General features: G+C 43.9%; 1 protein-coding gene across 3 annotated transcripts in view; it reads left to right on the top strand.

Annotated features, from left to right (window-relative positions):
• Window positions 1-17445, top strand: part of STXBP4 (syntaxin binding protein 4) — a 686902-nt gene that overhangs the window by 444367 nt on the left and 225090 nt on the right. For 2 of the 3 annotated variants that reach the window (XM_085617160.1, XM_085617161.1), the window contains exon 12: window positions 2793-2972. The exons of the other annotated variant lie outside the window; for it this stretch is intronic. In XM_085617160.1, the coding sequence (XP_085473286.1) occupies window positions 2793-2972 (180 nt within the window). The remainder of the gene's footprint in view (window positions 1-2792; window positions 2973-17445) is intronic. 3 annotated transcript variants of the gene reach the window in all.

Consider the following 17445-nt stretch of genomic DNA (forward strand, 5'->3'; position numbering starts at 1 on the left):
TAAAAACAATAGAGTGCGTAATATTACAGTTAAATTGACTGTTTTACGCTGTGGTCATAAATGGTCAACATGTTTCTTGCTTAAGTAAAGTAACCGCAATTCTTCAGGACCAGGTGATTCACACACTTATTGGTAGTGGTAGTGGCTACTGTGGCACTTACCACACATACAGCACCCTAATAAGTGGTGACTAGTGGAGGTGAGGTACAATGCCTGAAAGAGAAAAGTACAGGGACACAAACATACATGTAAATAACAATCGCAATGTGACAAATATTGTAGATCTTATATTTAAAAACTACGATCATCAGTTGTCATGCAATTTCAATATTGCCAGGTGTTCAGCTATAAGGTGGTACTAGGTGTGAACACCCTTAAGAAGTGGACTAAAACAAGAGTATCATTAAAAAATGACCAATTCCCACTGTGAATAGTGCTATGGCAGAAATTTCAGAGTGCCCGATGCGAGGGGTACACAGTGGCATCAGGGCAGAAATATCAGTTAATTGGGTTAAACCACTCACCCTTAACTGCAGGGCTACGAGATCCAACGAGCTGGCGCTGGAGGCAGACACCGGATAGTACAGTGTCCTAATGGTACAAAAAGCGGCGACCAGAGTGGAAGGCAGAAAGTGCAGCCGCAAAAAGATTGGGGTGAGAGCTGTTCCCTTTGTAGCTCAATCGTATAGCGTGGAAATCCGCACAAGGTGAGGACCCAGGCACTAAGACCTACACGAGAATACTTACAGAAGTCCGTAGAACAGGACGCCTTCCCACCTACCCTTGATCCACGCCGACTCGGGGGACGTATCTCGGAACCCCCAGAGGAATTATCAAGCGTTATCCAGCCAATCGGATCCGCGTACCAATTGGTTCGTCAGAGAGGTATTGGGGGAAAGACTAGTATGCGAAGTCTACTTCCGGTAGAAGAAGAAGAGTGAATGTTGGCGTGTTGCAGGACATGCCACGTCATTAACAGGAAGTGATGACGTGGAGTCACATGCAACAACAACAGTGCTACGTAAGAAGCCCTTATTGGTTGTGAGAGTTAGGGGTTGTTGTGGTAACCTTATGATGTCGGGGGCGTGTCAGTCCGATATGCTTGCAAAGTACGTGACAGCGCGAATCGAGGGAAAATAGCAAATGCGTGTTGCGGGCACCTGGTGTAATGTAATCATTGCGTCGCCACATCGCATGTTGGGAAAATGACATGAAGGTATCGTGGGATATCTATAGACACATAGGCTAGTATACTGTGGTGTCTAAGTGTCGCAATCTCAACCAAGTGTAGACTCAATCAGGTTCAGAACGTCTACTGGAGACAGATAGATAGTGGTATGTTCTGTCATGTCAAATATTGGTGAGGCTACTCCACGGGATGTCCTCATTCAATCCTTTAGTATTGGAAGATAATCTCATCACCCACCTCTGTTCCAGAGTGAATAATTTTGTTTTAGTGACATTCTTAGGGGACTGGAGGACTACCCACTTGAAAGAATCTGGAGAGTGATTATTTTCACAAAAGTGCTTAGTCATCCTAGTGTTCATTTTTTTGCAACGGAAATTACTCCGATGCTCAATGATTCTCGTCTTCACTGGTCTAGTCGGCATCCCTATGTAGGGTAGATTACACGGGCAGGTTATCAGATAAACGCAGTAGGCAGTGTTACAGTTAGTGTGCGTTCTGCATTCCCACGTGGTCCCGTTAGGAAAAACGATGTCCTTCGTTATTTTAGTTTGAGGACAAACCACACAGGAACCGCAGGGGTAATGGCCCCTGGCAGGTGGAAGGTTCCATAAAGTGGATTGAGTGGTATTCACTGGTAGTTTGGGTCTAGTATGTATCAATCTCTCCTTCAAATTAGTGGTGCGTTTGAAGGCAAAATGGGGGTTAGGTATTGTAAGTTCCCCAGTGTGGAGGATACCCCAATGTTTGTTAATGATTTTCTTGAGTTGTGATGAGTTAGGAGTGTAGGTAATCACACAGGTGAGGCAGTCGTCAGTTTTTTTCTCTCTTGGTTCAAGTAACCCTTCCCTGTTGTTGTTGCGGGCACGTTTGTAGGATCTCTTGATGTCCCGGCTCTGATAACCCCTCTGGAGAAGATTGGTCATAAGGGTTTTGGACTCCTTTTTAAAGTCAGTAACAGAGCTGCAATTCCTCCTGATACGGAGGAATTGACCAAAGGGTAAATTTTGTTTGAGTGCCCCAGGGTGATAGCTATTGAAATGTAATAGACTATTTCTGTCAGTGGGTTTGCGATGTAGTGTGGTACTCATTTGATGATCGTCTAGTATGATCAAGAGGTCCAGAAAGGGAAGTTGGTGGTCAGAGATGGTACTCGTAAATTTTAAATATGGATTTAAAGTGTTTATCCAGTTGTTTTTTGTAGCATGTGCCAGGATTTTCAGAGGGAAGACATTAGGTAGCAGTGTTGTGTTTAATAAAGACATTTAAAAAGATAGTTTTACTGCTGATTGGTCTGCAATAATGAGAGGCATTATCCTCCCTTTACCGTGTGTATGGGTTCTTATTTAACCTCTAAATATGGTTCCTGTTTAACACACCAGGTGGAGGAAAACATACTTTTGTTAAGTTTTATGGCAGTTTTCAGATTTCCAGTCTAGGCACCTACTCACACTTGCACATATGTTGCTTATTATTCGTGCTAGTGGCACACATATGCACAGTTCGACCTCCAGTGAAGCGCAGTTGTCTGGTGGTGAGGGGGAAGTGGATACCAATCAAATATAGTTTGTACTGCTTTATTAGAAATATGTTTTCAAATTTCTAGGAGGCTAAGGCAGCAGTGGAAGAAACAAAAGCATTAAGAAGCCGTATCCATCTGGCAGAAGCAGCGCAGAAGCAGGCTCATGGAATGGAGCTGGACTATGAAGAAGTCATTGGCCTTTTAGAGAATGAAATTACAGAACTAAAAGCTCAGCTTGCTGGTGATCACTCAGGACAAAATAAGGTAGGCAAACTTCTTTGGTTGCCATGGTATCCTTGCAATTGTCGTACATCCTGCCTTCATTTGCTTTTCATCTGTTCTGCAAAAGTAGGTCACAGTTTGTTGCGTACTATTCAGTATGCTGAATGATGCTGTGAAGAGGAGGTGTGACCACATAAAGTGAGAGTCGAAAAAGTGGAGGCTGCAAGTACATATGGGTCACTGATCATTGTGGTAAAGCTCATAAATGAGACAACCCATGTTGGCAAACATTGTTGCACAAAACATACTGAATTAGACAATCACAGTCTAAAAACATACTTTAGCAATTAAACAAAGTACAATTCTGGTGACTGAATTATCACTCACTCACCCTCACTCGTTTATTCTTCTGGTCCCTTTACTCATGTAATATGTTCTCGCTGAATTGGAACTCTGAATCCACTGCTTAACTTCACCACACATTCTAATCTTTTTTTCACTCTCCCCTTCTGTTCCTTCCCTATCTCTCTCCATCTCTCCAACACACTAATTTTTTCTCTCTTTCGTAGTCATACCATTCTTTTTTCTTCTGCTCTGACTCTGCTACCATTGTCCCTTAAAACCATCTCCTTTCTAATAGCATGGCGAGTATGAATGGTGGTCACCAGAGGAGGCAATTGGGAGATGGCAAAGGTGCAATAGAGAGTGATGAAAGACCTGCAACTGGAGGGCTAGATCCAATGACCTAGTTGGTGGGACACATTTATGAAACCAGATAGTTTTAATCTCTTTTGTCCCTGAAAGTTGAATGATCTTCATTGTCTTTAATTCAGATGTGAATAACGTTCCATTGCTTAGGGACAGGTGCTGGTGTTTTCCTATTCTTGGATTTAGTTATTATTTGCAATTGATTATGAAGATGTTATGTCAGTCCATGATTCCTCTGGGCTCGTTTGCTGCCAGAATGTTCCATCTCCAGGCACCACCAAGTCTGATTTCTGATATAGCATTGCTTATTGGAGTGGCCAGGCGAGGGAAAGGTTATTGGGGAAGCAACTGCGGGGAGGGAGACCTGATAGAAAAAACAAAACTTAATATGTTACTGCTCCTCTGTGACCTTCCTTCTTCTCCTTCTATCCTTTTACTTACTTAGATTATTTACCTGAGCCCTGCCCTCACAGATTGTTTGTTAAGTGGTTTGGCTTAAAGCGATGTACTGCCCTGGAAACAGAACACAACAGGTGATAAGTGACAACTGAGAATATTCATCACAGAGCTTCACTACTAGTGTATACCTTACAAAGAAACCTACCAGGTCTTGCTCTTTGGATGTCTTGAGCTGACCTTGGAGTTGGTCTGAAAGATAGGGATCACTCATAGTTAGGCAACAAATGTAGGTCGTTATCTTGCTGGATGTTTTCTAATAAAGTCTTTCCCTAGCGCTCTGACCTCATCTACTTGGGCATAGTTCTAATGCAATACTCACTGTCTCAAACAAGAAGTCTCCAACAGTTCACAGGTCTTCTGATATTTAGCTGGAACATCCTGACATTTGTACAAAGGTATATGTATTTTAAAGTTCCAAAAATGATATGTAAAAGTGTAAATATAGAATGATTGCACAAAGCGCTCTTACTCGTGAGATTGGGCCAATTTTTTCACATCTAACACATTGGAGATTACCAGAAGAGTCCACTCTAGCTCTGTGCTCCGCTATTGTTACCGTTCTGCCACCTGTCTCTGTCAGAATGGGACACACCCACGCAAATGCAGGAGCCAAAACAAGACTTGAGCTGCATATGCTGCCAGGACAGAGGAATAGTGAGCGTGTACACAAAGGCAGGGCTCGATTTATACCCAAGCCCCACACAAGATGGCCACTGCGCTTGAAATCTGGGATTTGTAGTTAAAGAGCACGGCGAGCCTTGATTGCATGAGAGTGGAGAATCTACAAGAAAAAAACACAATATCCACAGCGATCACTCAGGGATCCAAAAAAGGTGGCAGGTATGTGAGCAAACTCAAGGGGGCCATATCCAGAAGCTGAAAAGGCACATTGGCACAAATATTTAGCACTGACCAAAGCCCCATGTATCTTGCCACACAGTTTGTGAGCACATGATGCTTGATGCCCCCAAAGAGAAGTAACTCCCTAGAACTGCCCGTCAAGTCCATGACATGCTAGCTGGATCTTAGTGTTCTTGTTGGGCTACAACTACAGATGAGTCTGCTGATACTTATTGGATCCCAGTACTAAATTGCTTTGATTATACCGGACCAGTTCTATGAGTCCCTGTTCACTCAGTGTAACAGTGAGTTTGCCACCTGTCTAGATAGTGTGACAAAACCGTCTGATATTTTGGTGACGTTTGGAAGAATCTCTGGAGTTATAGCCAACTTATTGCAGGCCTCGTGAGTGTTCCTCTCCTTCAGGCCCCAGATAGTGTAACACTGAGTGTTCTCTGCCTCCAGGAGACTGAAGGAGGTTTTGAGTGCCACACCAAGAAACACCCTGGCTGTCAAGGGATTTTGTAGATAATATAAGGCCGCTTTGGCAAAGCGCAGGTCGGTCTTGAAAGAGGAGGTCTGGTCCGTGTTGGTAGAGTCCAGCATCCTGAATAACAGCTCCAAGTTTTGGAGCATTATTAATAGCCCCTTTTTGGCAGGAGATTGTGCCAATTTTGTGGATGCCCATATGTCTGAGGATGATTGGGTAAGCCATTTCGAGTTCATGTTTCAGTCAGACTCCACCTGGAGGGAAGCCCAGGAAATTGAGGTCGGTTAATCCAAGGTCATATTTTAAGGGCAGGAAGTGAGAACAGGTCTTATGGGGTTGTCTAAATCAAGGCCCCAGATCCCTATATCTCAAACCTGAATATCTGGGCGCCTGTACTCCTCAATCATTAATGCCTCAGTAAAGATCGGACGCCTGGCTACTTGGGCTTTATCCACCATTGTCCCTGTCTTCAGAAAGGGAGACCGGGATAGTACTAACTACTATATGCCCATCTCCCTCTTGAATCCTGTGGTAAAGGTGGTAGGTCGTATGGTATTAGATAGGCTAGTGAGTTGGACAGATGGTAACAACATCCTGGCTGATGTCCAATATGGTTTTCGTCCTGAATGTTCAACAGTGGACCAGTGTTTGAATTTATATATAGTTTTGAATAAGTACACCGTTGCCCGCACCTCTTCCATCTACTTAGCTTTTATGGATCTGTCCTCTGCATTTGATCGCGTTGACAAATCCAAGCTTTGGCAGATAATGCTTTCCATTGGTATTGACAAAGACATTATGTTGTTTTTAAGGGATCTCCACATTGACACTGAAGCCGTAGTCCATTACTCTAAAGACCTTACATGACCTGTGAGTTCCCCATCCAGAGGTGGGTGCATCAAGGGTGCATTTTGGCCCCCATACTTTTTCATTTGTACATTGATATCTTGTAACAGGTCCTCCCGAACTTAAAAACTGATTGTCCTCAGGTGGGCAAGCGAAATATGCCGGTCCTTTTGTATGCTGACGATGCTGTCCTCATTGCGAGGACAGTGAGAGGCTTACAGCTTCTGTTGAACTCCTTTGTACAGTTCATGGAGGACTTGGATCTGTTGGTTAATCACAACAAATTGTTTGTGATGCAGGTGGGTCCTAAACCAGCCAAGCCCTATACATTCATGGAAGGGCCATGCCGATCCCCAAGACTGAGGTTTTTTCCTTCCTGAGGGTAGTGTTTGATGTGGCCCTGAATTGGCGCCCATTGATAAGTCGAAAGAAAGGGGATTTGGCCAGGGGGATCGCTGCTGTTTTTAACTTTGCTACCAGACTAGGAAGCAGACTGATTGGGGCACTCCTGAAGATCTACAAAACTAAATGCATCTTGAAGGTTATCTACTGGAGTGAGATCTGGGGCTATACAGAGCAGGTTGCATTGCAACTTGTCAAACACTTTTCTGAGACCGATACTCTACTTATCTCAGAGCATCCCATCCTTTATAGTGCACGAAAAACTCGGGATGGCCTTTCTCTCTGATATGTTGGCTTTTCATCCCATATCGCTGTGGATGAAAATCTGCACTAAGAAGGAAAACCCCCTTAGTAAGGAAAATTTCCCTTTATCATACTAACCGTATCTGTTGGCTCAAGTATGTTATAGAATGTTTCATCAGTCTGGGCAGGGCATACCTATTTGAGCGCCCAGAGGAAATCTGCCGCAGGGATATGATCTGGGTTAAGGCAAACTTTAAAAAAATACGTATGTGGGACAGAGAAGAAGTGGAGTTGAGGAAGTGTAGTGTGCTTAGGTACTTGTTTTTGAAAAGTATGTCATCAACTGAACCTTTTCTCGTTTAGTTTAAAAGTATTCATGACCGTTTTCTATTGACTAGATTTCGATTGGACCTCTTTTACTATCTTTTGGCCCATCCTCAAGCTGCACAGAGGGCAGTGCCTCCAACCCTGTGGTTGCAATGGAAAATCTCCACAGGATATGATGCACTTTTTTTATGTTTTTATGTTCCGGCACCTGGAAAGTCTTTTATCATTTCCATTCTTAAAACTCAAGTTTAGGCAGATTAGACCTGCTTTTATCTTTTTACAACAGTTGTCAAACCTCTCAGTATTGTATGTCTTAGCTTTTTAAGGGTTGCCATTAGGCTCTGGTCCAGCTGTGATTAGCCTTCATGGACCATTATTTGTCACTGTGATAATATGAATTTGGTTTTAACATGATCCAAATTTATAATTTTATATCTTAGGTGGCCGCGATGGATGTTTTCACTGCACTTGATATATTTTACCATCTTAGTATTTTAATGGTGTCTGATGATGTTCATACATATTTTGGACCCTTCAACTCTTGACATATAGTTTGATTATCATCCCTGTACTTATGGGCCAATGACCGTCATATCGCACTGTTGTCTCATGTAGTAGATGGAGATTCTTTAATTGTGTTCATTTGACTTTTATGGTTTTCTTTGTAAAAATCAAATAAAGTGTTGATCATGAGAATTGCTTTGTGGGTGATACACATCATCCTGAAGTGAATGTGGGTCCAAACTGGCAGCCAGTGTTGAGAAATTTGTGCTGGCTGGATGTAATCTTGTGGATTGTAGAGTAATATTGAGTTGGTAGCCTGGTTGGTGGTTTGTCTTGTCCTCAATAATCATCCTTACTAGAATGACTGCATAAATTGTAGTTAAGGCAAGAGATGATTGCTTTATTAGTAGAGTAACAACCGCTCTCTAGGTCATTGATTTCAGCTTTGAACCTTTGTGTGATAGCCTAACTTAATTCTGGTGGTATAGTCTACTTCAATCAATCAATCAATCAGGAATGCTAAAGCACAGCTACTCACTTGCAGGCCCCGGTGACTTATTCGAACAGCCAGGCCTTCAGGGCCATTTGGAATTCCGTAAGTGAGGTGATGGTCCAGAGGTGCCTGGGAAGGATATTCCAGGTCTTTGCTGCAATGTGATAGAAGGGGGCGCCCTCCACTTCTGCTTTTGTAGATGCCGGGAGCTGGGGCAAGTGAAAGGGAGGTGGAGCGTGGCGTTCTTGATGGTTGGTGGAAGCTCAGGTGGTGGTTAGTGTCGGTGGGTGCTTTGTTGTGCCGAGCCTTGTGTGCATGGGTCAGCAGCTTGAATTGGCATCTGTTCTGTACGGGGAGCCAGTGGAGTTACCTGAGGTGGTGTGTGATGTGGATTCGCCGGAGAAGGCCAAGGATGAGTCTGGCGGTGGCGTTCTGTATGATCTGAAGTCTCTGTAGAAGGTGTGCGGCGATTCCTACTTAGAGGACATTGCCGTATTCCAGTCAGCTGGTGATGAGGGCTTGTGTAATGGTGCGTCTCATGTGTAGGGGTAGCCACTTGAAGATCTTACGTAGCATGCGCAGAGTGAGAAGGTAGGCGTAAGAGACAGACTTGATCTGTGATTGCATGGTTAGCTTGTTATCAGTGATTATTCTGAGGTTTCTGTCATGGTTGGAGGGTGTGAGTGCAGGTCACCATTGAACTAATTAGATTAATAAACTTGAAGTAAGTGAAACCTTCAGTAATGGAGACATTGTGGTATTGGCTTAGAGGCGGGTGGTGACCCTATCTATCAATAATGTCAGAAGTTTGTTGTGGTGAAGAGAGTTATTACATTTACTTACTGAAAGCAGAAGTTGCAGGTTCTGGAGCCATACTTGGACAGTCAAGCAGATTATTTTAGCTGTCACAAAAAACAAGATTTTAGATGGTGTTGACGGGTGTTGGGGCAGTCCCAGGACACAAAAAGTGGGGGTTGGTGAAGAGAAAATAATGGTCTCTGTCATTTGGTACTCTTTACCATTCATGCAACCTTCCGTTCCTCTCTCCGAAGCCCCCTCTTGCCTGCATGTCATTGCCCCCGAGATGAAATTTGGTGTGGCCCCCTCCTCTAGCCCAGTTTCATCAGCTTTGCCAGCTACCGCAGTACTCACAGTCAGGCCTCCCTCAATGACTGGGGTCCGATGTCCTCCTCCTGCCCCTTCCCGACAACTCAGCATGACCAGTGCGCTGGGTGGCTGAGCAAAAAATGGAAGGAATAACAGGCTGTTTTGGCACTTCCTGTACATGTCTATCAGTTGTGACCCCGAGGTCTTGCAGTGACCTTAGACTCTCTACCGGGTTAACCGAGGAGGCACCGGCTTGCGCCTTCCCTTTAGCATCCACTTCACTCTCGTCCCCTTTTTTCTTTGAGTCCATGACTCTGCGTATTGTGGAGGGAACCGGCTAAGGCGCATCCTCCACTCCTTCTCTTTCTCTTTTGCTTGCTTGATGCCCGGCAGCATCGTAGAATCGAAATCCGAAGCGCTGCTCAGCAGCGCAGACCCGGGCAGCCTCATCAATATCAGCACAATCCCTCTCTGTGCTCTCCTCGAGCGCACTAAGAGCCCAAGCAGCATACACAGCCTACCGTAGGGAGTCCGCCGCATGTCCATTCACTCTCAAGGATATAACTGCACGACCATCCCTCTCAAGCTATCCAAGAGAGACCATATCACCGGAGCAGTTCAGAGTGACTACGACAGCGTACTAAGCAGTCGCCATCTTGCCGCTTCCACCCCGGACTCTCTTGATGATAAGGCACCTCCTATATACTTGATCTTGAGCCTAATTTGTAGCAAGATAGTTTGCAATTGAGGACTATATTCTCACCTGATCAGGGGGACAAGTTTTTCTCATTAACTGATGAGTCCGACGGCTCGGTTATTACTGAGGATTTCTCTGAAGTAGGACTGGGCCCTGGAGCCTCTGACAGCAGTACTTCTGGTGGTAAACGGCCCCTGAGCACGCAAAAGCCCCTTATAAAAAGGAGGAAGACCAGGAACAGGTTCCTAGCAAAGGCACCTCAGTAATCGATGCTAATCTTACTTCCTCTTCCCGACGGACTTTGTAGACGCCGGTTTACAGCTACGAATTAGTTTTGCCGCTCGTGATTCGTGACAGAAATAGCTGCACGTCCACCTGGCACACTGTGTGTGATTAATCGCCCGACTTTTGATCCAGTGCGGGTTGGACCGCATCCTGTGGATCCCACCGCGAAGGATTGATTCCACCCTTTTCGCATTTACTCCTTCTCCTGGGACTCATTGAACTACTAGTGCATTCTTCTTTCGAAATTTTGAAAGGGCACTTGCCAAAGACTTCTTGTTGGTGTTATGGTCCTGATGAGAACCCAATCTTAAAATCAACGGGGTTCGAAAGTTGTAGACCTTCTTTTTTGTGTTCTCCAGTCATGTGTATTTCGAATCCGCTTTTGGTGTTTTGATTCTTTGCAGTTTCAAATTGATGATAAATTCAACAAATTGAATACACCTTTGTGTACATCCTAGCTAGCGGGACTTATTCTAAAGTTGATGTGTACGGAGACACCTTTGGTGTTCACAATTAGAACCAAAGGTTTATCAAATTCAACTGTCTGTGTGAGTGGTGTGTGTGAATGAGGAGTGGTGTAAGATTGTTTTCCCTGCCAGTAGGGCAGTAGAGTCCTAGTGTTTATATTATTTTCTTGTCCTTATTTTGAATGTACTAATTGTTGTCCTTTAAACACTTTTCTTATGTGTATATTAGGTCTCATCATGTTTGTGTGTTCAGACCAGATTCTTGTGATAAATTAATTCAATTTGTAAAAAAACAGATCATTTGCGAATAAAACGCTATTAATTAGTTCGTATGTAGTTGTTTCACTTTTCTTCTACAGTCAAAGAGCTTAGGGGCATATGTATCAACATTTCCATTTGCGATTCTCAAATAGCGATTTTTAAAGAATCGCTATTTGAGAATTGCAAAACGGGATGTATTTAAACAATCGCAAAACGTTTGCGATTTCTTAAAATTCCTTAATTGCGATTAGCAAATTGCGAAATCGCAATTAAGGAATACCTTCCCATTCATTCCTATGGGCCAGGAGACCCATAGGAATGAATGTGAAGTAATTCTCAAATTGCGATTCGCAATTTGCTAATCGCAATTTGAGAATAATTTCAAAGGTGCAAGGGTGTCATGATGACACCCTGATGCACCCCTGAAATGAGCATGTGTGCGCATATGGCACACATACATGCCCTAAGGGCATGTATGTGCGCCACGTGGCACTTTGTAAAATTCAAAAAAGTGAATTTTGAAAGGAAATCGCAAATTACCACCAACTAGAAGATGGTGGTAATTTGCGATTTCTTAAGGATAATTCGCACAACTTGGGTGCGTGTTACATATCATTTAAGAAATCGCATTTTGCGATTTCTTAAATGCTTACGCAAAATTAAGAAATCGCTAAATTAGCAATTCCTTAATTTTGCAATGAGATATTGGCTCATACATCCCGATTAGCGATTTTTTTAATCGCAAACGATGTTATTTTGCGAATCGCAGCGTTTGCGATTAAAAAATCGTTTGATACATATGCCCCCTAATCTTTTGTCAGCATTGGCACTTCTGTTAGTTTTACTTAATCTTACAGTCCCAGCTGTCCCATCTCAATTGGCCTGGGATTATTCTGCAACTGAACAGGTTTATGAAGATGCAGGGGCACAATCTGCTGCACAAGCCTCCACAGAATTTCCTACCATGGGTTTAATATACACCACGCTAAACAGCTACAGGGGGAAGCTAGAGCGGAGACACGCAAGGCACACCTAGCCACAATAAAAATCCAGGGGGCTATTTGTACAGTGAATAAATGTTGTACAGATATGGCCGAGAGGATGGCGGCAATAGAAGCACGGACAGATGCTATTGAGGAGACCACATGTACACTTCAAGCTTGAGTAGAGAGTCATGATTCTCAGTTGGTGGATGTACATTGGAAGTTGTGAGATTTTGAAAACTGCCAATGGGGGAATAACCTTGGTGTTTTTGGGTATAGCAAAGAATGTTGAAGGAAATCAAGTCAGGGCTTTCATTATTAATCTGCTCAGAGGCGCCTTTCTCAATCTGTCTATTTGGAATTGGGAAACGCAGGTGCACAGATTTCCACACATTCAACGGAAAAATGGGCAATGCGGCCAACCGGAGAAGCCAAGAGCAATTTAGTTTTTTTTCTGAAACTTTGTTACGACGAGCTGTTTTTGACAAAAACCTGGCCCGATGCTAAGCTCATTTGACGGCCACTCTTTTTTTGTGAGGCCTGACTTCTGCCATGCTACAGTGGAGAGGAGTTGCTGTCTATGGCAGATGTTTTCACCACTGCAGAGCGCTGGCTGCCAAGTTTTTCTGCTCAATCCTGCTAGATTAAAGTTTATTTTTGATGGCAGAACATGGTCTTTTATCTCTGAAGTAAAAGCACAGGAATATTTGGATGAGAGCCATACTAGTTGAGATCCAAAGGAGGTTCTAAATGGGGACATAATGGCTGAAGATGGATAGTTGGCTCAACAATGTCCTTTGACGCTGTTGGGATTGAATTTTGAATTTTGACTAGAGGACATATTAGAGAAATGCTCTCTTTTTTCTGATGCACCATTTGTTTTTCTTTCCTCTCTAGTCTTTTTTATCACCGGAGTTGTAGGTGGGTGGGTTTGGCATCGTTAGCAGGAACCATCATCAGGGTCCTGGCTGACCCGCTCCTCCAAATGTGGGTCGGGGCAGGGGGTGGGTTTGGAGGCGAGGGAGAAGGATGGTGGGGGGCTGGGAGTGGGCGGTCGGGGGGGGTGGGTACACAAGCAGATTATGATCTAAATATGAGCAAAGTAAAAGGATTGAGAACAGGTTTGGAATAAGATTTCTCGATCGGGCAATATGCTTTGGTCAGGCTTATCATTTGGGATTGGTCTTTTTTTTCTGCTTAAATGAATACAATTTGCATTGCTTCTGTAAACATCTGTGGGCTTAATGATAGTTGAAAGAGGCAAAGGGTTGCTTTTGATTTAGAGATTCTGAAATCCGATTTATTATGCCTACAAGAGACCCATATAGAGAATTCCCTGAGAACCTTACTTGGTGGCTTTGAGTTTCAGTTGGTCTGCTGTACTACATAGGGGACCTGTGTCAAGAGGGCTGCTATTTTGTCCTGACAGGGGTCCCGCTCGGATTGTTTGGACTGATGGGTCATTACCAAGTGCCGTTTTGGCTCCAGTTCCTTCACGATTTGCTCCATATATGGGCCGGTAGTAGACGACCCAGCATTGTTTTGCTGGTTAAACAGCGAGTTGGCGTCCTGGCCTCTACCCCTTATAGTCTGTGGCGATCTTAACATTGATTTGCCTTGTAGTGAGTCCAGACAATGGAGTAGGAGCTATTGTGGTAGAACACCAAAAGTATACAGGCAGGGTGCTTGCTAATTTGCAGTATACCCATGGATTGGTTGATGTATGGACGGAGACCATGAAAGGCTGTCCCTGGATAAACATTCTTTTCTGCCCCTCACAAGGTCCATGTTAGACTAGACTATTTTCTGGTCTCCAAAGGGCTGGTCACACATTTGTGTATTTCGAAATTTCTGAGGTTCATGTCGGATAGCAGTCCTCTCGTTTTAGAGATTGAAATATCCCAGCTCCCAAGAGTTGACCGCTCCTGGTCATTTGAAAGGGCTCTTCTTTTAGACCCACAATTTGTGACCAATATCCAAGCATGGATTCCTCAGTTCATGCTTGATAACTATGGTAGTGCCCCAGTCAGCATCGTTTGGGACACTTTGAAGGCCTGTCTGTGGGGGGAAGACACTGAGATATAGCCTAGAGCGTCAACAAATGGAAAAAATACTAATGGAGGGGTTATACTGTGATCTAATCAAGACTGAATTTAAATTGGTTGAGATGATCTCCTCAGGGGACGGATCGGACATGGCTCTTTTGGAAGTAGCTACTGCCAGAGCTAGTATTGTTGAGTTATCCGTGAAGAAAGCGGCTGATAAATATTTGGTATGGCGGGAGAAAGTATATGAATTCAAAGAGACGATAGGTCAACATTTGGCCATTAGAACAAGCCAGATTATAGCGGGGAGCCAGATAAGAGAAATAAGGTACCCTCAGCTTGGTATAAAATCTGATCAGGCTGGGATCAGGGCTGCATTCCAGCAGTTCTATCAACATCTATATTCCGAGGAGATAAATGAGGATACCACGGCCATGGGGGAATATCTCTCTACTGTCTGTGAAGATACCCCTGAGGTAGAGGACAGGGAGGCGCTGGATCAGCCCATCTCTATAGAAGAGATAGGATCAGCTATCGGTAGCTTAAAATGAGGGAAGGCCACTGGCACAGACTTTATTCCTAAGGAATTTTATAAAATATTTGCGGTGGTACTTAAAGGATATTAAGCCAAATTATTTCAGGAGGTTCAGAAAAGGTTTACCCCTCCTGATTGTTGGTCTACGGCCAAGATAGCAGTATTTAAAAAAAAGGAGTTGTGTTCATATCGACCTATTACGCTTATTAATAGCAACTCCAAGATCTTTGCCAAAATCTTGGCTACTCCCCTATCGGCGGTTATCAGTCACTTATGTCCCCTACACAGCATGGCTTTATCCCTGGAAAGGGAACCACCGATCACATCTTTTGGGTCATTGATTCGGCCGTGGTTACCCAAGATCCCATGTCTCTAATTTTACTGGACGCCGAAAAAGCATTTGACAGGGTCTCCCGGCCATTTCTCTGGGCGGTAATGCCTTAAAAAGGGATTGGACAGGGATTTATAAGATCAGTTACAGCTCTCTATGACCACCCTAGGAATAGTATCTTGCTAATCAGAGGCCTGTCTGAAGAGGTGATCATCTAACGGGGTACCAGGCAAGGTTGTCCCTGCTCCCCCCTTTTATTTGCACCCTACATTGACCCCATGATTAGGCAACTCCATGGTAATCATGTAATTCAGCCAATTAAGTCACCAGGGGAGAGACTAAAATTCTGGCGTATGCCGACGATCTTGCCATTGTTACTCCAGAACCTAGATGGGCACTATTTGAGATCGAGGAGGAGGCCAAGAGATTTGGCCAATTCTCAGGATATTTGCTGAACAGGGAAAAAACCCAGGTTATAATCAATAAAGAGGAACTTCTTTCGGATGGGCGGGTTACCAAAGAGGCAGTTTACCTTGGTGTGATTATTAGATCGGAGGTTGGAAAGATTGTGGAGGCTAAATTAACCCCTTTAATCCAGAAGGGTAACCAGGATTTTGGGAGATGGAACAATTTGAGATTTTCCTTGATTGCGCAGAGCTATCTGATGAAGATGATATTCCTTCCCAGGATACTTTGTCTTCGGGGCTATCTTGCTGGAGATAGGTAATAACTGATTTAAACTTTTCGACGGGATGCTGACTCGATTACTTTGGGCATATGCTAATCCCAGGCGAGCATTGAGATTTATGTCTCAGACAAAAGTACACGGAGGGCTAGAATTGCCCAAACCTAAAAAGTATTACTGCGCTGCTGTGTTGCTACAACTGGCAGTCCTCCTAGGTAAGAAGGTAGATATCTCGGGCAGAATGACATGACTTCAGCTATACACAAGCTACTAATAGGGGATAAAAGCTAGGGATGCTTATTTCCGCAAACTAAATTTGGCTACTATAAAAAGTCTGGTTCAAAGTTTTAATGGTGGCCGATCGTATTTGTGATAAAGTTCGTAAAAGCTTATGTCTGGGGAGATTTAATTATTATACCCCAATACAGGACAACCCGCTGTTACCGATTTTTTTTTTTTAGGATATGTATGTGGGTAAATGGGTGACACATGGATTACGTATACTAGGAGACCTTTATTCGCGGAATTCTTTTAAGACTTGAGACAAAATTTCAAGGTTGACCATAGAGATTTTTTTAAATACATACCAATCAGCGATTTTCTTTGAGGAAGAAAGACGGTGGAATGACGGATTTCAGTAAGGCAGAGGTCGTTGAATTGATTACGGCTGATTACACTTGAATAGGGGCCAGTTAGACCTGGCACCATTGGCGTGGGACTCCCTTCCAATTTTTGCTGTTGCCTCATGTGTTTTTGCTGGTGTTAGATGCTTTGGGCACTGTGCCACTGCTATTCAGTGCCACAGTGCAAGTGCTCCCTTTGGTAAATTGATGTATGGATTAGTGATTCCATGATTGGCTGATTTGGTTTACTTGTCAGACCCTAGTACAGTGCACTGGGTGTGCCCAGGGCTTGTAAATCAAATGCTGCTGATGGGCTTGCAGCACTGGTACCTTCCCTTTTCTTCATATCAGACACACCTATGGTAGGCCCAAGGGTAGGGTGCATTGTAAGTATAAGGTAGGACATGTCCTGGTGTGTGTGGCATGTCCTAATAGTGAATTACAGCCATTTTCGTTTTTCACTATTGCAAGGCTACCTGTTCCCTATTGGCCAGAATGGACAGTTTGATTATAACATCTTATAATCCTAACTGACTCAGGGAACTAGGTAGAAATTCGAGTTTAGTATGCCTGAACTCAGAATGATAAAATACATATTTTAGTGAAGTTGGTTTTAACATTCTGTGTTTGAAAATACCACTTTTAGAAAGTAGGTATTTTCCTGCCTAACTATCCAAGCCTGCCTCTGCTAGGTTGTGTATTCCTTGTCTGGAGTTTGAGGGACAAGAGCTGGGGGATTCCAGGAGACAGGGCGAGTCAGCACAGGGCTGAATAGAGAGATCTGCATGTAGATAGGTGGGAGGAGTTGCACCTGGGACCTGAATAGGGCTGTGCCTTCCCTCCACAATGCTGGCTCCACCTCCTGTGGTGTGTCTGATGTCCCTGGCCTACACTGTGAAAGGAAAGAAGGAGTCATGAAAACCGAGTGCTCCAGGACTGACCAGAACTGGTTTGGACTAGGCAAAGGCCTCTCTGCCTTCAGAGAATAAAGAGAAAATGAGTATAAAAGGGGGGACCCAGACCCCAGAACTTTAGATCACTTTTGGGAAACAAGAAGAACATTTGCTGAGGAGAGGAACCAGAGAAACTGAGGAAGATGGGGATTGGCCTGCAGTGGTTGCCTGACTGCCAAAGAAAGGAAAAAAGGCTTTGTGCTACTTTCATTCAACTTGTGAAGGATCTCC

The sequence above is a fragment of the Triturus cristatus genome, chromosome 7, assembly GCF_964204655.1.
Source record: "Triturus cristatus chromosome 7, aTriCri1.1, whole genome shotgun sequence".
In the NCBI taxonomy this organism is placed as follows: Eukaryota; Metazoa; Chordata; class Amphibia; order Caudata; family Salamandridae; genus Triturus; species Triturus cristatus.